This window comes from Stenella coeruleoalba (genome assembly GCF_951394435.1).
Source record: "Stenella coeruleoalba genome assembly, chromosome: 5".
Classification (NCBI taxonomy): domain Eukaryota; kingdom Metazoa; phylum Chordata; class Mammalia; order Artiodactyla; family Delphinidae; genus Stenella; species Stenella coeruleoalba.
The window spans coordinates 19,042,710-19,064,981 of NC_137150.1; the positions used below are offsets into that span (position 1 = coordinate 19,042,710).

Here is a 22,272-nt window from a genome sequence, read left to right on the forward strand (position 1 = left end):
ATATTTTCTTGCGTTTTTCTGTTGCAAAAGTCTTTTACCCTGTAGAAGTTCTCATGTCTAGATTTTACTGATTGCATTCCTGTGGTGTCATTTAACATGTTTCTTTCTCTTTTACTCTATTTCCTGTAAATGGACTATTTGGTTGCCCTGAGGTACATGTTATACAAGAAAGGAATGACAAATGCTTGATTCTTTCCCTTTATTTACAAGTTTTAGAATTACTAGTTCTCTCCTAGCATACATCAAAGGTTTTTAATAGTTTATTTTATTTTATTTATTTTGCGGTACGCGGGCCTCTCACTGTTGTGGCCTCTCCCTTTGCGGAGCACACGCTCTGGACGCGCAGGCTCAGCGGCCATGGCTCACGGGCCCAGCCGCTCCGCGGCATGTGGGATCTTCCCGGACCGGGGCACGAACCCGTGTCCCCTGCATCGGCAGGCGCACTCTCATCCACTGCGCCACCAGGGAAGCCCTTAATAGTTTATTTTTAAGTACTATTGTAAACTCATGGATTTAAGCATATTTACTATGCTTCAATTCATTACTATTATACTTATTGATGCTCAAAATGTCCTATTTTTTGCCACTGGGGGACTTGCTCAGGTTGACTTCATTTTTACATAAACTTAGTAGTCTTTGAAGCTTCTTTGACTTCTAGTATAAAAAGCTATTTCAGGTTCATATTGTACATTTTCTGAGCCAGACCTGAAATCAGTCATTTCTCCCAAAAAGTCCTGGTTCTTTTCAGTAAGAAATTATTTTTAAAACTACAGTCAGGGCATTAGGGGTGCTCAGTGCTATTGTATTAATCATTGTTCCTAAGCCTTTTCAATGAGCAGAATTGAAAGAAACGTTTTTTAATAAAATTCATCATGGGTTCATACTGATACTTTCTATTCAAATTCAGGTCTATGGATTTTGTTTGTTTGTCTGTTTACTTAACCTCATTGATCTTATATCTGTATCTCCCTTCAACTGCACTGAAAAAGCTGAGTTCTCAATAATACCAGCATAAATATGCACTCATTTCATCCCACAACATAGACACAACAGTCTCAGGATTAGAATTACAACACTACAGCCAACAATATAATTACTGAAAACAGTTTTGCAGCCCTTTTTGTCTTTAGAGTGGATCCCACTAAGGATGTTCAGTCAAATTACAGATTTAAAGTCACTTGGAATAGTTCCTCCCTGTGGAGTTTTGCCACCCACAAAATACACAGGTTTATTTATTTATTTTAATGTATTTATTTTTTATTTTTTAGGGATTTCTTTTTAAACTGTAACATTATTTTATAATTACGTAAAACATTTGACTGACTCCAACATTGTATCTACAAAAAGAAGCAGATTCAAAGAAATCTAGCGTCTATCCTTTCTTCCCTTTCACCTATCCCCTCACTATAGATAACTTTTTAAAACTTTATTCTTTTATTTATTTTTCACTATTATTTTTATTAACTTTATTTTTTAGAGCACTTTAATGTTTACAGCAAAATGGAGGGTAAAGTTCAGAGATTTCCCGTATACCTCTTATTCCCCCACACACGCCCTCCCCCGATATCAACATCCCCAACAGAGTAGATCCACGTATCCATCATTACAGTATCATACAGATTATTTTCACTGCCCTAAAAGTCCTCTGTGCTCCATCTATTTATCCCATCCTTCCAACCCCCAACTCCTAGCAAGCCCGGTCTTTTCACTCTCTCCAGAGTTTTGCCTTTTCCAGATTATCATATAGTTGGAATCATACAATGCATAGCCTTTCAGATTGGCTTCTTTCACTTAATAATATGCATTTATGTTTCCTCCAAGTCTTTTCATGGCTCAGTACCTTTTTTCTTTTCTTTTCTTTTCTTTTTTTTTTTTGCGGTACGCGGGCCCCTCACTGTTGTGGCCTCTCCCGTTGTGGAGCACAGGCTCCAGACGCGCAGGCTCAGCGGCCATGGCTCACGGGCCCAGCCGCTCCACGGCATGTGGGATCTTCCCGGACCGGGGCACGAACCCGTGTCCCCTGCATCGGCAGGCGGACTCTCAACCACTGTGCCACCAGGGAAGCCCAGCTTATTTCTTTTTAACTATGAATAATACTCCATTGTCTGGACGTACTACAGTTTATCCATTCACCTACTGAAGAACATCTTGATTACTGCCAAGTTTTGGCAATTATGAATAAAGCTACTTTATGAATAAACATCCATAGGAAGGTTTTTGTGTAGACATAAGTTTTCATTTCCTTTGGGGAAATACAAAGGAACCCAATTGCTGGATTATATGGTAAGAGTATGTTTAGTTTAAAAAAAAAACCCTGCCAAACTCTTCCAAAGTGGCTGTACCATTTTGCATTCCCACCAGAAATGAATGTTAGAGTTCCCATTGCTCCACATTCTTGCCAGAATTTGGTGTTGTCATGTTCCAGATTTTGGCCATTCTAGTAAGTGTGTAGTGGTATCTCATTGGTGTTTTAATGACATGTGACATAGAGCATCTTTTCAAATGCTTGTTTGCCATCTGTACATTTGTCTGTTAAGGTCTTTCGCCCATTTGTTAATTGGGTTGTTTTCTTAATGTTGAGTTTTAAGGGTTCTTTTTATGTTTTGATAAACAGTCTTTTATCAGGTGTATCCTTTGTGAATATTTTTCTCCCAGTCTGTGGCTTGTCTTCTCATTCTCTTGACAATATTTTCTTCAGAGCATAAAATTTAATAAAATCCAGTTTATCAATTCTTTCTTTCATAGATTGTGCCCTTGGTGCTGTGTCTAAAAAGCTATTGCCATATCCAAAGTCATCTAGACTTTCTCCTATGTTATCTTCTAGGAGTTTTACAGTTTTGCACTTTACAGTTAGGTTTATGAGCCGTTTTGAGTTAATTTTTGTGAAGAGTGTAAGGTCTGTGTCTAGATTCATTTTTTTGCATGTGGATATCCATCTGTTATAGTACCATTTATTGAAAAGACTATCTTAGCTCCTTTGTCAGAGATCAGTTAACTAAATTTATGTGGCTGTTTCTTAGTTCTCTATTCTTTTGATCTATTGATCTATTCTTTCACCAATACCACACTGTCTTGATTACTGGAGTGTTATAGTAAGGTTTGAAGTTGGGGAGTGTCAGTCCTCCAACTTCATTTTTCTTCAATATTATGTTGGCTATTTTGGGCCTTTTGCCTCTCCAGGTAAACTTTAGAATCAGTCTGTAGGCATCCACAAATAATTTGCTAGGATTTTGATTCAGATTGCATTGAATCTATAGATCAAGTTGGGAAGAACTGAAACTTGGCAGTATCGAGTCTTCCTATCCATGAACATTTATTTAGTTCTTTAATTTCATTCAGCAGAGTTTTTAGTTTTCCTTATATAAGATCTTGTACATATTCTTTTAGATTTATAACTAAGTATTGCATTAGGAGGATGCTAATGTAAATGGTATTGTTTTTAATTTCAAATTCCACTTTTCATTGCTAGTATATATGAGATTGATTGACTTTTGTATATTAACCTTGCATCCTGTAACCTTACTATAATTGCTTATTAGTTACAGGAGTTACCTTGTCAGTCCTTTTGGATTTTCTACATAGATGATCATGTGATCTGTGAACAAAGACAGTTTCTTTCTTCCCAATCTGCATACGTTTTATTTCCTTTTCTTGTCATATTGCACTAGCTAAAACTTCCAGTATGATATTGAAAAGGAGTGATGAGAGGGGACATCCTTGTTTTGTACCTGATTTTAGTGGGAAAGCTTCTAGTTTCTCACCATTAAGTATTATTTAGCAGTAGCTTTTTGGTAGATATTCTTTATCAAGTTGAGGAGTTCCCCCATTCTTATTTTACTAAGAGGTTTGTTTGCTTGTTTGTTTTGATCATGAATGGGTGTTGGATTTTGTCAAATGCTTTTTCTGTATCTATTGATATGACCGCATGACTTTCCTTCTTTAGCCTATTGATGTGATGGATCACATTAACTGATTTTTGAATGTTAAGCCAAGCTTGAGTACCTGTGATAAATCCCACTTGGTCATGGTATAGTTCTTTTTATACATTTTCAGATTCTATTTGCTAATTTTTTAAGGTATTTTACATCTATATTTATTAGAGTTATTCATCTCTAGTTTTTTTGTAATGTCTTTGTCTGGTCTTGGTATTAGAGTAATGTTGGCCTGCTAGAATGAGATAAGAAGTATTCTCTCTGTTTTTGTCCTCTGATGGATTTAAAGAGAGTTAGTATAATTTCTTCCTTAAATGTTTGGTAGAATTCACCAATGAACACTTCTGGGCTGTTCTGGAAGGTTACTAGCTATTGGTTCAATTTCTTTAGTAGATACAGGCCTATTCAGAGTGTCTACTTCTTCTTGTGTGTTTTAGCAAATTGTGCCTTTCAAGGAATTGATCCATTTCATGTAGGTTGTCAAATTTATGGGCATAGATTTGTTCATAGTATTCCTTTATTATTCTTTTAATGTCCATAGGATCTGTAGTGATATCCCAAATTTCATTTCTGATATTAGTAATTCGTGTTCTCTTTCATTTTTTCTTAGTTAGCCTGACTAAAGACTGATTGATTTTATTGATCTTTTCAAATAATCAGCTTTTAGTTTCACTGATTTTTTCTATTGATTTACTGTTTTCAGTGTCATTGATTTCTTCTCTCTTATTCTTTTATTTAAAGAATAAAAGAATTCTTTTATTTTATTTAAAAAACAAACGTGTGTGTGTATGTATTCATAGTCTAACTTTCTTTTTTCACTTAACAATATAATCTGTAAGTCTTTATTCTGTAATATATGGAAATATTCCTCATTCTTTTTTACAGTGGATATTACTCCCTGGTGTAGACATGCCTCAGTTTATACAATTGGTCCACTATTTGGCAGGTGTTTCCACTCTTTCCAGTCTTTGCTCTTACAAATACATTTGTAACAGGTAGCCTTGTTCATATGTCTCTTTGTATTTTGACAACATGTCTTTGGGATAAATCTGGTTCTGGTGGGGCAAAGGATAAACTCATGTACTCTTTGGCTAGATATTGCTAAACTCCCTTCCTTAGGAATTGTACCATTTTATACTCCCACCAAGTATGAGATTAGATTACCTGTTTTCCACAGTTCATAAGTGTATTGCCAAATTTGGGGATTTTTACCAGTCTGAAAAGACATAAACAGTACCTCTGTAATTTTAATTTGTGTTTCTCTTATTATCAGTTGTTGAACATTTTTTCAAATCATTAAGAACTATATTCACTTCTTTTCCATGAATTGTTCATAACCTTATCCCATTTTTCTATAAGGTTATTTTTCTTCACTGATTTAGAAGTTTTCTATATATTAGTTATAGAAAGTCTTTGTTTGAGATATTAGCTGTAAATATTTTTTATCTTAGTTTATTATTTGCCTTTATACTTTGCTTATGGATGTTGTTGTTTACCATGTGAAATTTTTATTTCTATCATCTTTTCCTTTATTGTTAATGGATTCCAAGTCATAGTTAAGAAAGTTTTCACAACTCTCAGGTTATAAAGGAATTCACCCATTCTGCCTTCAAGTACTTGTAAGGTTTCATTTTTCACTTTTAAGTCTCTGTTCCACTTAGAATTTATGCTGGTGTACAGTTAAGGAATAGATCAAATTTATCTTTTTCTAAATGGCTATCCAGTTATCTCAACACCATTTATTAAAAAGTCACACTTTAGGGGACTTCTCTGGTGGTCTAGTGGCTAAGACCCCACACTCCTAATGCAGGGGCCTGGGCTCGATCCCTGGTCAGGGAACTAGATCCCACATATATGCCACAACTAAAGATCCCACACACTGCAACTAAGAGCCCGCTGGTCACAACAAAGGTCCTGCACATGGCAATGAAGGTCCTGCTTGCCACAACTAAGACTTGACGCAGCCTAAATAAATTTTTTTTTAAAAAGTCACACTTTAGCCCATTGATTTAAATGCTCCCCTCTATCAGATACTAAATTTTCATACACAATTGAGTCCATTTCTTGATTTTCTATTCTATTCCATTGTTCTCTATCTATTCATGCACCAATACCATACTATTATAATTACAGAGCCTCTATAATGTGTTTAAATGACTTGTAGCCATACCTCAAGGCACTTTTTTCATCATTTTAATGGCCATTTTTGCTTACTTATTCTTTCTAATGAACCTTGTAAAAACTTACTTGGCTCCAGAAAAAAAAAAAATCCTGAGAGTGTTTTATTGGGATTGTCTCAAATATACAAATTAAATTAGGAAAAACAGCCATTATTATAAAGTTGAGTAACCCTGCACAAGAACATATGTCTTTCCACTTGTTCAAGTCTACTTTTGTGTTTTTCAGGAGTATTTTATAGTTCCCCTTATATAGGTTTTGGATTTTTTTAAGTGTATGCCTAGATATTTTATTTTTATTTGTCTATTATAAATGGTAATGCCATCATTTAAATTTTTTAAATATGTTACTGAAAAAAATGGTTTTCTACCTTTTTTTAAAAAGATTTTTACAACCATTTAAAAAAATTTTATCTATTTATTTATTTGGCTGCATTGGGTCTTAGTTGTGGCATGTGGGATCTTTGTTGCGGCATGTGGGATCTTTTGTTGTGGTGCATGGGCTCTTCATTGTGGTGTGTGAGCTTCTCTGGTTGTGGTGCACGGGCTCCAGAGAGCGCAGGCTCAGTAGTTGTGGCACGGGCTTAGTTGCCCCACCGCATGTGGGATCTTAGTTCTCCGACCAGGGATCAAACCCGTGTCCCCTGCATTGGAAGGCGTATTCTTAACCACTGGACCACCAGGGAAGTCCCTGGTTTTCTACCTTTAAATTCCATTATTTTATCTTGTGCTTACCTTGGAAAGGAATAAAAGGAGACTAATGTTTATTGAACTCCGTTTAGGCACTTTTGTACATTTTACTTCATTTAACCTTCACAGCAACCCAAGAGGCTAAGTATTGTTATCCCCATTTTTACAGAAGAGGAGCTGAGACTCAGTGAGTTGAGATTTAAAATGTGAGGTTTTTTCTCTACATATTTTGTTTTCTTCATTTGTCAAATGAGAGTGACAACACAGGAAGGTCTATAGGAACTATTAAAAGTCCTCATCCTGAGGACCTTCCTGGCAGTCCAGTGGTTAAGACTCTGCCCTTCCAATACAGGGAGTGCAGGTTTGATCCCTGGTCGGAGAGCTAAGATCCCACAAGCTGCAAGGTGCAGCCAGAAAAAAAAAAAAAAAAGTCCTCATCCTGGTTGTTTCATGTATTAGCCATGTGGCTTCAGATTGGATAAAATATTCAGAGTAAGTTAAATAGTACCTTGTTTATTGTCTGAGATTAATGAAAATATCTCTATTATTTTACCACTAAATATGACATTGGCTATTAGTTGTTACTTTTTATTCTATTTCTGGTTTACTGGCACTGTGTTTTCTGTTTAAAATCACTTGAGCTGCTCAAAAAAATTAAAAAAAGTACTGTGCTAGGCACAGAATTCATTGGTAAATAAGACCTGCTCTAATAGAGTTTATATTCTAATGTGTGGTGTAGCAGAAAGGAAGGGGCAAAGGGAGAGATGGCATGGAAAGGAGAGGAGATAAGCAAACAAAAAATAAAAATAACCTCAGAAAGTGATATGTGTTTTAAAAAAACAAAACAGCGTAATATGATAGTGAATAGAAATTAAAGTTTAGATAATGTGGAAGTATTATTTGAGGTGAGATCTAAATTTTAAAGAGGCAGCCTTGCAAAACTCTGAGGGAAACAAAAGGAACAGCTACTGCCAGAATGTCAAATTTTATAAAAATTTATTTTTAGATTTCCTTGAATTATTACCTATCTTTTCTCCTTTGACCAATAAGTGTGACCAAGTACATTAAGAATTTCCTATTGAACCATCCTTGCAGTTCTGGGGAAAAAAATATTACTTTGAGCATGTGTTTTTTTAAAATATATTTCTGTGTTGAATTTGATGGTGTTTTATTTAGAATTTCTCATCTAAGGTATAAGTAATATTAGTTTAGATTCTGTGTGCTTTTTTAGTGATATATCATAGTTGTACTATCTGCATTAAATAAATCGGGAAGAATTTTAATACCTTTACATTTTTGTAAATTTCTTTTGCTTTTATTAACTCATTCCTTTGTATTTTTCTAAAATTTTCAGATATTTACAATATTTATTTTTATTTGGCTTTGCTTAAAATAAACATTTCAGACTCTCAGTTTATATGTTTAATTATATTCCATACATTATGACTTGTAGTGTTCTCATGGACATTACTTACTAAATTCTTAGAAATTCAATTTTGCTGCTTCTTTGATCTGAGTTATTTGGACAAAATATGATTTTTTTTTTTTTACTTTTAGTCCTTTTATGAGTAATTTTCAGTTTTGTTGCATTATAATTAGGAAATGTGACCTGTAAAATTTTTACTGAAGTTTTCTCTGCAGGTCAGCATGTCAGTGATTATAGAAGTTCCCTGCTGGAATCCTGACACATCTGAAAATGTCACTTTGTTGTGCTTTGCCTGTATAGAATTTTTCAATCATAATCTTTTCCCCAAAAAATGTAATTGCTACTCTAACTTCCTCTGACATTTATTGTACTAGAGGAGTCCAATGTTCATGGTAACTTTTAAAATGGATTATTGTAGAAATTTGTCTCTCTGAAATCCAAAATTTTTACCAGTACATTTTTAGGTATAGTTCTATATTACTAATTTTGCCTTGTTTTCAGTGAGGTTTTTGAATCTGAATACTCTAGTCTTTTCCCTTTATAGTGGTGAATATTTCCACCATTATTTATTATTATTATGTCTCACCCTTTTATAACTTCTCTCTAAAATCATTACTAGGTATATATTTTTCATCTTTGAATCTTTTCTTCTGACTTATGGGAGCTTTCTTAAGACCATCTGCATCAGTGATTCAGTTGTCTGCAGGATCTAACCTTCGGGTTAGTTGGATTTTTAAAATTTGATAAGCATGTTTTTCATCCAAAAAAATGATCTCAGGAAAAAGATATGCAATAATCTCTCAAGTTTTCTCTTCTTTAAGAGAATAAGTTTTCCTCAGGGATTCATATGCTTTGATTCTTTAGACCAATTGCCTTCGTGTCAACTACTGAATCATTCCATAGACCAGATAATGTTTCTGCTTCCTTATTTTTCACCAAGGATAGGGGAAGGGGAAGTGAGAATGTCCAGATGGCTGGAGATTGAGTGAATTCTTTTTCTTTTTTTGTAATTTTTGAATTTTATCTTTTTATACAAAGTGTTCTTACTACTTATCCATTTTAAACATATTAGTGTATATATGTCAATCCCAATCTCCCAATTCATCTCATCACCACCTCGACCCCTCTGTGGCTTTCCCCCCTTGGTGTGCATACGTTTGTGCTCTACATCTGTGTCTCAATTTCTGCCCTGCAAACCAGTTCATGTGTACCATTTTTCTAGGTTCCACATATATGCAATAATATACGATATTTGTTTTTCTTTTTCTGACTTACTTCACTCTGTATGACAGTCTCTAGATTCATCCAGGTCTCTACAAATGACCCAAATTCGTTCCTTTTTATGGCTGAGTAATATTCCATTGTATATATGTACCACATCTTCTTTATCCACTCGTCTGTTGATGGCCATTTAGGTTGCTTCCATGACCTGGCTATTGTAAATAGTGCTGCAATGAACATTGGGGTGCATGTGTCTTTTAGAATTATGGTTTTCTCTGGGTATATGCCCAGTAGTAGGATTGCTGGGTCATATGGTAATTCTATTTTTAGTTTTTTATGGAACATCCATACAGTTCTCCATAGTGGCTGTATCAATTTACATTCCCACCAACAGTGCAAGAGGGTTCCCTTTTCTCCACACCCTCTGCAGCATCTGTTGTTTGCAGATTTTCTGATGATGCCTATTGTAACTGGTGTGAGGTGATACCTCATTGTAGTTTTGATTTGCATTTCTCTAAAAATTAGTGATGTTGAGCAGCTTTTTATGTGCTTCTTGGTCATCTGTATGTCTTCTTTGGAGAAATGTCTATTTAGGTCTTCTGCCCATTTTTTGATTGGATTGTTTATTTTTTTAATATTGAACTGCAGGAGATGTTTATATATTTGGGAGGTTAATCCTTTGTCCATTGATTCGTTTGCAAATATTTTCTCCCATTCTGAGGGTTGTCTTTTCATCTTGTTTGTAGTTTCCTTAAGCTTCCTTAGGACCCATTTATTTATTTTTGTTTTTATTTCCATTACTCTAGGAGGTGGATCAAAAAAGATCTTGCTGTGATTTATGTCAAAGTGTGTTTTTCCTCTAAGAGTTTTATAGTGTCCAGTCTTACATTTAGGTCTCTAATCCATTTTGAGTTTATTTCTGTGTATGGTGTTAGGTAGTGTTCTAATTTCATTCTTTTACATGTAGCTGTCCAGTTTTCCCAGCACGACTTATTGAAGAGACTGTCTTTTCTCCACTGTATATCCTTTTCTCCATTGTATATCCTCCTTTGTCACAGATTAGTTGACCATAGGTGCGTGGGTTTATCTCTGGGCTTTCTATCCTGTTCCATTGACCTATATTTCTGTTTTTGTGCCAGTACCATATTGTCTTGATTACTGTAGCTTTACTGGCTGTTGTATATCTACTATACTACTGTAGATTACTGTAGTATAGTCTGAAGTCAGGGAGTCTGATTCCTCCAGCTCTGTTTTTATTCTTCAAGACTGCTTTGGCTATTTGGGGTCTTTTGTGTCTCCATACAAATTTTAAGATTTTTTGTTCTAGTTCTGTAAAAAATGCCATTGGTAATTTGATAGGGATTGCACTGAATCTATAGATTGCTTTAGGTAGTATAGTCATTTTCACAATATTGATTCTTCCAATCCAAGAACATGGTATATCTCTCCGTCTGTTTGTATCATCTTTAATTTCATTCAGCAGTGTCTTATAGTTTTCTGCATACAGGTCTTTTGTCTCCCTAGGTAGGTTTATTCCTAGATATTTTATTCTTTTTGTTGCAGTGGTAAATGTGAGTGTTTCCTTAATTTCTCTTTCAGATTTTTCATCATTAGTGTATAGGAATACAAGAGATATCTGTGCATTAATTTTGCATCCTGCAACTTTACCAAATTCATTGATTAGCTCTAGTAGTTTTCTGGTGGCATCTTTAGGATTCTCTATGTATAGCATCGTATCATCTGCAAACAGTGACAGTTTTACTTCTTCTTTTCCAATTTGTATTCCTTTTATTTCTTTTTCTTCTCTACTGCCGTGGCTAGGACTTCCAAAACTAAGTTGAATAATAGTGGTTAGAGTGGACATCCTTGTCTTTTTCCTGATCTTAGAGGAAATGCTTTCAGTTTTTCGCCATTGAGAACAATGTTTGCTGTGGGTTTGTCATATATGGCCTTTATTATGTTGAGATAGGTTCCCTCTATGCCCACTTTCTGGAGAGTTTTTATCATAAATGGGTGTTGAATTTTGTCAAAAGCTTTTTCTGCATCTATTGAGATGATCATATGGTTTTTATTCTTCAATTTGTTAATATGGTGTATCACACTGATTGATTTTCGTATTTTGAAGAATCCTTGCATCCCTGAGATAAATGTCATTGATCATGGTGTATGATTCTTTTAATGTGTTGTTGGATTCCGTTTGCTAGTATTTTGTTGAGGAGTTTTGCATCTATGTTCCTCAGTGATATTGGCCTGTAGTTTTTTTCTTTGTGACATCTTTGTCTGGTTTTGGTATCAGGGTGATGGTGGCCTCATAGAATGAGTTTGGGAGTGTTCCTCCCTCTGCTATATTTTGGAAGAGTTTGAGAAGGATAGGTGTTAGCTCTTCCCCAAATGTTTGATAGAATTCTCCTGTGAAGCCATCTGGTCCTGGGCTTTTGTTTGATGGAAGATTTTTAATTGCAGTCTCAATTTCAGCACTTGTGATTGGTCTGTTTATATTTTGCATTTCTTCCTGGTTCAGTCTAGGAAGGTTGTGCTTTTCTAAGAATTTGTCCATTTCTTCCAGGTTGTCCATTTTATTGGCATGGAGTTACTTGTAGTAATCTCTCATGATTCTTTGTATTTCTGCAGTGTCAGCTGTTACTTCTCCTTTTTCATTTGTAATTCTATTGATTTGAGTCTTCTCCCTTTTTGCCTTGATGAGTCTGGCTAAAGGTTTATCAATTGTGTTTATCTTCTCAAAGAACCAGCTTTTAGTTTTATTGATCTTTGCTTTTGTTTTCTTTGTTTCTATTTCATTTATTTCTGCTCTGATCTTTGTAATTTCTTTCCTTCTGCTAACTTTGGGTTTTGTTTGTTCTTCCTTCTCTAGTTCCTTTAGGTGTAGGTTTGATCGTTTATTTGAGATTTTTCTTGTTTTTTGAGGTAGGCTTGGATTGCTATAAACTTCCCTCTTAGAACTTCTTTTGCTGCATCCCATAGGTTTTGGGTCTTTGTGTTTTCATTGTCCTTTGTCTCTAGGTATTTTTTTGATTTCCTCTTTGATTTCTTCAGTGATCTCTTGGTTATTTGGTAATGTATTGTTTAGCCTCCATGTGTTTGTGTTTTTTATGTGTTTTTCCCTGTAATTGGTATCTAATCTCATAGCGTTGTGGTCAGAAAAGATGCTTGATATGATTTCAGTTTTCTTAAATTTACTGAGTCTTGATTTGTGACCCAAGATGTGATCTATCCTGGAGAATGTTCCACACGCACTTGAGAAGAAAGTGTAATCTGCTGTTTTCGGATGGAGGTCCTATAAATATCAATTAAATCTATTTAATTAAATCTATTTAATTAGTCTATTGTGTCATTTAAAGCTTGTGGTTCCTTATTAATTTTCTGTCTGGATGATCTGTCATTGGTGTAAGTGAGGTGTTAAAGTCTCCCACTATTATTGTGCTACTGTCGATTTCCTCTTTTATAGCTGTTAGCAGTTGCCTATGTATTGAGGTGCTCCTATGTTGGTTGCATATATATTTATAATAATATAAATACAGGTTTATCCTGTATAGGACTCTCTGCGCTTCCTGGACTTGGGTGACTATTTCCTTTCCCATGTTAGGGAAGTTTTTGACTATACTCTCTTCAAATATTTTCTCGGGTCCTTTCTCTCTCTCTTCTCCTTCTGGGACCCCTATAATGCGAATATTGTTGCGTTTAATGTTGTCCCAGAGGTCTCTTAGATGTCTTCATTTCTTTTAATTCTTTTTTCTTTATTCTGTTCAGCAGCAGTGAATTCCACCATTCTGTCTTCTAGGTCATTTATCCGTTCTTCTGCCTCAGTTATTCTTCTATTGATTACTTCCAGTGTAGTTTCATTTCAGTTATTGTATTGTTCATCTCTGTTTGTTTGTTCTTTAATTCTTCTAGGTTTTAGTTAAACATTTCTTGCACCTTCTCGATCTTTGCCTCCATTCTTTTTCTGAGGTCCTGGATCATCTTCACTATCATTATTCTGAATTCTTTTTCTGGAAGGTTGCCTATCTCCACTTCATTTAGTTGTTTTTTTCTTGTTTCTTCATCTGGTACATAGCCCTCTGCCTTTTCATCTTGTCTGTCTTTCTGTGAGTGTGGTTTTTGTTCCACAGGCTGTAGGATTATAGTTCTTCTTGCTTCTGCTGTCTGCCCTCTGGTGGATGAGGCTAGCTAAGAGGCTTGAGCAAGTTTCCTGATGGGAGGGACTGGTGGTGGGTAGAGCTGGGTGTTGCTCTGGTGGGTAGAGCTCAGTAAAACTTTAATCTGCTTGACTGCTGATGGGTGGGGCCGGGTTCCCTCCCTGTTGATTGTTTGGCCTGAGGTGACCCAACACTGGAGCCTACCTGGGCTCTTTGGTGGGGTTAATGGCAGACTCTGGGAGGGCTCACACCAAGGAGTACTTCCCAGAACTTTTGCTGCCAGTGTCCTTGTCCTCACGGTGAGACACAGCCACCACACGCCTCTGCAGGAGACCCTCCAGCACTAGCAGGTATGTCTGGTTCAGTCTCCTATGGGGACACTGCTCCTTCCCCTGGGTCCCAATGCGCACACTACTTTGTGTGTGCCCTCCAAGAGTGGAGTCTTTGTTTCCCCCAGTCCTGTCGAAGTCCTGTAATCAAATCCCACTAGCATTCAAAGTCTGATTTTAGGCATTCCTCCTCCCTTTGCCAGACCCCCAGGTTCGGAAGCCTGACGTGGGGCTCAGAACCTTCACTCCAGTGTGTGGACTTCTGTGGCATAAGTGTTCTCCAGTTTGTGAGTCACCCACTCACCAGTTACAGGATTTGATTTTATTGTGGTCGTGCCTCTCCTACCGTCTCACTGTGGCTTCTCCTTTACCTTTGGTTGTGGGGTATCTTTTTTGGTGAGTTCCAGTGTCTTCCTGTTGATGATTGTTCAGCAGTTAGTTGTGATTCTGGTGCTCTCGCAAGAGGGAGTGAGAGCACGTCCTTCTATTCTGCCATCTTGAACCAATCTGTGTGTGAATTCTTGTTCCAATTCACTTGCAGGCTATTTCTGCACTTAAGATGTATCTGCTTCCACGTGCTCTGCTTTACAGGAATTCTTTGAGCTTTCATGACTGTGAATAGCACCTTCCCTAATTTCTAGCACAAGCACAAAACCCGTGCCCCATTTTAACAATTAAATGCCCCATTTTAACAATTTGGGGGTGGGTTCAAGTGAAACTGGCAGAGCTGGCAGAAAGGTAGGGAGAGGAGAGTCAGAACTTTTAAGTGCAGAGAGAGGCTTAGATTATTGTGTTGAGCCAAAAATCTACTACGCAGATACCAATCAAAATTCTGGTGGTCAACAGGAGTATATTGTGAGCTCCATTTTCAAACAGGAATGGAAACTTCAGTTCTTGTCCTTCCTTTAGCATGTTTGTGCATAAATAGTATTGTATATATGGAAGTCTTTCTGCTTTACTTATTCTGTCTTCACCTCACTGTTCTTGTTTTGATTTACAGAAGGATGTAGACAAGGAGTTCTATTTGTTTCCTACAGTGTTTGATGAGAATGAGAGTTTACTCCTGGATGATAATATTAGAATGTTTACAACAGCACCTGATCAGGTGGATAAGGAAAATGAAGACTTTCAGGAATCTAATAAGATGCACTGTAAGTACTGTATCATCCACCAATATCAAGTTATTTCAGTGCTGCACATGTAATGCTTTTTTTTTTTTTTTTTTTTTTTTGCTGTATGCGGGCCTCTCACTGTTGTGGCCTCTCCCGTTGCGGAGCACAGGCTCCGGACACGCAGGCTCAGCGGCCATGGCTCACGGGCCCAGCTGCTCCGCGGCATGTGGGATCTTCCCAGACTAGGGCACGAACCCGTGTCCCCTGCATCGGCAGGCGGACTCTCAACCACTGCGCCACCAGGGAAGCCCTGTAATGCTTTTAATTAAACCAAAATACTAATAGCTTTGCCCATTGATTAATTTTCAATAAATGATTAAATACCATAGTGCTCTAAGGGTAATACTGTTGATTATTTAACATGTAAGTCAATTGAATCTTCGTTTCACTTAATTCAAAATAATAAAACATATAATATATGCCAATTAGATGCATGGTCCTTAAAATGTGGTCCCTGGGTCAGCCACCTCAGCATCACCCAGGTACTTGTTAGGAATGCAAGTTCTTGGGCTCCATCCCTGACCTACTGAATCAGAAACTTTGGGTGTGGGGCTAGAAATCTGTTTAACATATCCTCCAGGTTGTTCTGATATATGCTTAAATTTGAGAGCAATTGGATTAGATGCTTTTCTCATCTATGGCTTAATAATGACAGGCTCCTTTTATGATCTCTGCTGTCAAGAACTTCAGTGATTCTCATCCTTGACTATATGTAAGAATCCCCTAGGAATTTTAACAAACTATTAAAACTATTTTTTAAATCCTCAGGACAACTTCCAGAGACTTTTATTTAATTGAAACAGCATCAGATTAACTTCTAGTGTAATTCTAAAATACAGTTAGAGGGACTTCCCTGGCGGTCCAGTGGTTAAGACTCCATGCTTCCACTGCAGAGGGCACAGGTTCAATCCCTGGCAGGGGAACTAAGATCTCACATGCCGAGGACGTTGCCAAAAATAAATAAACAAATGGTTGACTTATATGGTATGTGAATTGTATTTCAATAAAGCTGTTAAGAAATAAAATTTTAAAAAAAAATAAATAAAATACAGTTAGAGTTTAGAGATAGCAAGCTGATTGATCATAATGTCCACGCCACTAATGGACAACATATGAAAATCACTATAACTAGAAGGAAAAAAAGTAAAGTTGTATTACAAACTGATGTTTTTTAAATTGGATTGATAATAGTTACACCACCCACAATCTTTAAAATACTTCTTTTGATTTTGGAGGAGTCAAGAATATTATCTATTAAAAATAGCAGTGAGGGACTTCCCTGGTGGTGCAGTGGTTAAGAATCTGACTGCCGATGCAGGGGACACAGGTTCGAGGCCTGGTCCGGGAGAATCCCACATGCCACAGAGCAGCTAAGCCCGTGTGCCACAACTACTGAGCCTGTGCTCTAGAGCCCGTGAGCCACAACTACTGAGCCCGCATGCCACAACTACTGAAGCCTGCACGCCTACAGCCCATGCTCCACAACAAGAGAAGCCACTGCAATGAGAAGCCCGCGCACTGCAACGAAGAGTAGCCCCCGCTCGTTGCAACTAAAGCCCATGCGCAGCAACGAAGACCCAACACAACCAAAAATAAATAAATAAATAAATAAATAAAAGGATCTATCAGACTGGATGGTAGAGTTATAAAATAAAAAAAGAGCGGTGAGAGGAAACTTCCTGCATACACTCTTCCCTGTTATTCAAGATGAATCAGAGAATTTTCCATCTAGAGCAACAAACACATTCCCAGCCTACAGTGCCCTGGAAGAGCTGTTATTATCCACCCATTTTGGTGCTCACAAATACGGCCCTTGAGAGAACTGAGAAGTGACTCGCTGGGAAGAACAGTGAGATTCCCAGGGCCCAGAACTTCAAGAACCCTGCATTCAGCTCTACGTCTTTCAGCCCAGGCCTGCCTGGAAGTGCTGGGTACAGCAAGGAGTTGCAGAGACACTCCTGAGACATAAAGGGGTGGGCAGGCCTGAATGGGTCTTTTAAAAATTAAATAAACCCAGTTGGCTCTGGAAAGTCTGGGAGGTTGTCATGAAGTAGGACGTAAGATTAAACCACTTTCAAAATATCATTTCCCAACCTTTACAGCCATGAATGGATTCATGTACGGGAATCAGCCTGGTCTCAACATGTGCCAAGGAGACTCAGTTGTGTGGTATTTATTCAGTGCTGGAAATGAGGTTGATGTACACGGGATATACTTTTCAGGAAACACTTATCTGTCAAGAGGAGAAAGGAGAGACACAGCAAACCTCTTCCCTCAAACAAGTCTGAGGCTCTTCATGCAGCCTGACACGGAAGGTATATTCCTTTAAAGTCAAGACAAGTTTCTGTTGGATCGATTCGTGTGGTTTCAGTTTAAAATTCAGTGTTGGAGGATAAGCTCATCCCTTCCCCAAGCCTCCCAACTACTCTTCCTTCCCTTGGAAGATATGTCTGGGCTATTGTCAGCTAAGTATATGCCAGAGAGGTCCATTTCCTGTTTGTTGGGGGGAGGGAAGGGAGTGACAAAAGTGTACTGAGGTTTCTCCCATTTCAACCTAGTCAAATCCTCAAGATGGTCTCCTTTTCAATTATGGGCCTTTAAAGATAGCTGGCAAATCAGACTAGAAAGGGAATGACTCCCACAAAGGCTTTGCATCTAAACTTTTTGTCATGTCTCTGTCCCCTAGATGTACTGTTGGCTAATTAGTTGTCTACAATTGAATAGGCTATGTTAGAACTCTAGCCATGCAAATTCAGAGACACTGACAGAACTGTCTCTGAATGAGTAAAACAAACTAAAACAAAAAAGAATTTTAACCAAAACATGAAAATATGCTAACTTGCCTCAGGCTTTATTTGGTTCATAAGATGCCACTAAAACGCAGGACATGCTCAGTGTCACCTTTCCTTTATTAGGCCAATGTAAATACAACAGTGAGCAAAAGAGATATATCAAGTATCTGCTTTCATGGAGATGAAATTCTAATGCAGGGAGACAGACAACAAACAAGTATATTAATGCGTATATCAAGTGGTTATACGTACTATGAAGAAAAATAGGGAAGGGAAAGGGGCTGATGACTGATAGGGAAAGGTGGGTAAAAATACTCGGAGGAGGTGAACTGCCTTTTTATTTACCATTCCAGGAACTTTTGATGTTGAGTGCCTCACAACTGATCACTACACAGGTGGCATGAAACAAAAATACACTGTGAACCAGTGCAGGCAGCCATCTGAGAATTCATACCACTACCTGGGAGAAAGGACCTACTACATCGCAGCGGTGGAGGTGGAATGGGATTATTCCCCAAGTAGGAAATGGGAAAAGGAGCTGCATCATTTACAAGAACTAAAGTAATTCTCCAGATTCCGATTCCCAATTGTTTTTAGCTTTCTCTTTCAGAGTAGTAAGAATTATGCTAAATTAAAAACCAATGAACAGTTGCATTAAACAATAACAACAAAAACAACAACAAAATGCTTCCTAGGGACCCTCCTCATTCATTTCTGCTTCTCTCAATTTTCTCACAGGAAAATTTTCATTGATCTCATTTGATTCTTTGCAGTTACTCACCTTACTTTCTTTTCTATTAGACTCTCTTCTCATACTCATGTGCCCTTGTCAGATTTTCAAACTAAAACCAAAATTAATGCCTACATTCAGAGCTAAAATAATTTTCTTTACCAACTATTTGTTGCTTACCTTTAGTCCAGATATTTCATTATGAGTCTAGTAATCAGTTATTTCACATTCTTAAAACTATTTATTATATATGGAAGAATATTTTAAATTCTTGAGGGCACTACAGCAGATATGGTCTCTGCTCTCTAAGAACTTACAGGATAATATGCTTCAAAAACCACCAATAACATGTATGCTGTGGAAATGTAAAAGTGAGGTCAGTGAACAAATATAAGTAAAGGATGGTTATTGGAGCTTCAGAAACAATACATTTAGTGCAGCATCACCTGACACTTCCAGGTGTAGCTCTTTTATACTTTGCCAAGCACTCTCCCCTCTCCCATTATGCACTAACCCTTTGGGGATATGATTTGAGAGATCAGGGTGGGCTTGTGTTCAGATCTGGAGTGCACAACATGACTGGTAACCTACAGCAAGGCAGGTGGTTAGCTGGTCAGTTTGACAGCCATGGTGAGTGTGATTTGTGCTGTAAGGGAGTAAAAGTTTATTTCAATGATTGGGATAGAACTGTTAAAAGTATGCAGAGCTGTTAGGAGTCAATGAAAGCTTTACATCAGGGAATGGCTGGATAAAAAGGCCATTTCTGTTCCTATAGACCAGAAATACTGCAGTAAGCAGAGAACACTTCATTGATGAAATCTGGACTCATAACATTTTAGAGCCATATAGAAAACTTAGAGACGACCTCATCGAATACCTTTTTTTTTTTTTTTTTTTTTGCCACGCTGCGTGGTTTGCAGGATCTTAGTTCCCCGACCAGGGATTGAACCTGGGCCCTCACAGTGAAAATGCAGCGTCCTAACCACTGGACTGCCAGGGAATCCCCTTGAATACCTCATTTTAGGGATGAAGAAACTAAGGCTCTGACAGGCAATGACCAGCTAGACATCATTTTAGCTAGTGACAGAGTCAGGGCCAGGACTCCGATGACTCCACTCCTAGCTAGGTACACTTTCTACCACACCTGTCTATTGATAAAGTCTTATTCTTTCTTGCTCAAATGGGACAGTGATATTAAAAACTAGCATAATTAAATAAAAATATATTTTTATTCAAAATTTAAAACTCAACTTCCACTTTCCTTAAGACAAATACTAACCTTAGTCGTGTGTGTGTGTGTGTGTGTGTGTGTGTGTGTGTGTGTGTGTGTATGTGTTTTAAGTCTTTCAAATGCATTTTTAGATAAGGAAGAATTTTACATAGGCTCAAAGTACAAGAAAGTTGTGTATCGGCGATTCACTGACAGCACATTCCAAGTTCCTGGGGAGAGAAAACCTGAAGAAGAACACCTGGGAATTCTAGGTACTGCCCTAGCTCCAGTTCATCGGGTGTGGGTTGCTGATGTGGTAATCCATGTGGTGAGAGTCAGTCCATGTCTATGGGCTTCATTTTCTTGGTTCATTTATTAACATTATTCAAATAAAAATGAAAAACAAAATCTATTTAATAAAATGAGAAGCCTATATTTTCTAAAAATGTGGCATAAGAAAATATTACTTACTTCTATCAGAAACAATGTATAATATCCCATGTACTAATGCAATTATATATATTTGGTGTTTATCAAATTGATGCCTCTATTTTTGATGAAATTGCTAGAAATTACTTTCTACTGAAATTCTTAACCAAGTTCTCCCTGTTATTCTACTACTCCCCCCTCCAAAAAATCATAGCTATTTACTTTTAAAATTAAGATGTAAATGATCAACTTTAAGAAGAAGTATACATATAAACAAGGAAATAAGGAAAAGGGAAAAGTTTTATGGTGCACAAGGCTGGGGAAAAGTTGACTTCAATTTTTCAGGAATCACTTTAAGACAGAATGTCTAAGAACTCCACCAACACTGGTCTTGGGAATTTTCTTTAAAATCATCAAGCGAAGGGGAAGCCATTCCCAAGCCCACTGTGTTCCTACACTAACAGAATTCCCTGGGGCTTTCTTATCCTCCGTTCCTGGAGTGAGTAAGACACCCAAGGGAGAGTGGCATTGTTTTTGGGTCACAGAAATTCTCTCAGGCAGGAGACAAGCTAAAATTGGCTAGAGGGTAGGAACAGGTGGGGTAGCCCCACCCATCCTTTCAAAGGCAGTACTGTCCTTAATTCACAGGAAGGTCTAGAACTTTCAGGCCAAAACCTCCCCTAGGACTCTTGATGAGAGATGCACCCATAGTCTCCATCTTTAGAGACAGCCATAACTAGTGTTTTTATCCTGAATCCTCTGGGACCGGGTATCGATCCAAGAGTACTACAGCATGAAGCGAGGTGGCAGGGGGGACACGACAAAGACAACATCCTTAACAATAAAAAAAGTTACCTGATCTTTGCTTTTATTACTGAGTTAGAGCTTCCAATCTGATAGCTATATAAGCCAGTCTTCCTTTTCACTCTTGCCAGGTCCACAACTTCATGCAGATGTTGGAGACACAGTTAATATTATCTTTAAAAACATGGCCACAAGGTCCTACTCAATACACGCCCATGGGGTGAAAACGGAGAGTTCTACAGTGACTCCAACCGCACCAGGTATTCACAGTGTGGGGAGGGGTACATTTTAATAGACGTTACAGCCTTTCCACAAACACCTGTTATCCACGTGAGTGCGTCCAGAGAGAGTGAAGGAGCAGGTGGTTGGGAGGGCACACACAGAGATATGCCTACATGCACATACCAAAAAAAAAAAAATCCACAGAACCGTAAAGAACAAAATCTGACGGTACTGAACACGCTCACATACTCAAGGTTGAGTCAGCAGAGATGATCTCCCCAGGCTCAGCTAGAACACATCCCAGACAGCATCTATCATGTGGCTGAAAATTTCCATGCCTGTATCCAAAGACAGGGTCCTAAGGGCAGATGCTGCCACTTAGAATTTCAAATCCCTCGAATCTAGCCCAATATCTGGCATGGACTAGGAACTCAGTAAATGTCTCTTTAATTAATACAGAGTAATAAGTGCAATAGATTAAATACATAAATGTGTATTTTCCTTAATAAAAGCTATATTTTTCTTCTATTCGTTGGAAAGTTGGCTTCTAGGAAAGGACCATTTCTCAGTAATTTAGCAGTTCTCAAAGTATATCAAGTGAGAAAAAATAAATTACTCTAGAGAGTTGGTCTTGTCAGTATAAGGGAATAGAAATAAAAGGCCCTGGCTTCATTACCCTCACATTCTTCCAAGATAAACAGTAAATAAATATAGATATAATATCAAATTGTAGAAAGTGCTATGAAAAAGATTAAGGCAGATGAGAGAAAGTAAGTAAAAGGGTGTTATTTTAGGTAGGGGGTTGGTCAGGAGGGCTTCTTTGAGGAGGTGCCACTGGTGAAGACACCTAAATGATGAGTAGTAATGAGCCTCAGGGAGTTGTAGAGGGAGAGCATTCTAGGTCCTGAGATGGAAGTGGACTTGGTGTGTCTGAGGAATGGCCAAAGGCCAGAGCAGAGCAAACAGGGGCAGAATGTGAGG

The 22,272-nt window shown here is 37.6% G+C and overlaps 1 protein-coding gene across 1 annotated transcript in view; it reads left to right on the forward strand.

Annotated features, from left to right (window-relative positions):
* Positions 1 to 22,272, forward strand: part of CP (ceruloplasmin) — a gene marked incomplete at its 5' end in the record, with an annotated part of 62,617 nt that overhangs the window by 21,888 nt on the left and 18,457 nt on the right. Inside the window, 5 exons of the mRNA XM_079921260.1 lie at positions 14,933 to 15,083; positions 17,207 to 17,419; positions 18,250 to 18,457; positions 19,969 to 20,108; positions 21,201 to 21,329. Of these exons, the coding sequence (XP_079777386.1) occupies positions 14,933 to 15,083; positions 17,207 to 17,419; positions 18,250 to 18,457; positions 19,969 to 20,108; positions 21,201 to 21,329 (841 nt within the window). The remainder of the gene's footprint in view (positions 1 to 14,932; positions 15,084 to 17,206; positions 17,420 to 18,249; positions 18,458 to 19,968; positions 20,109 to 21,200; positions 21,330 to 22,272) is intronic.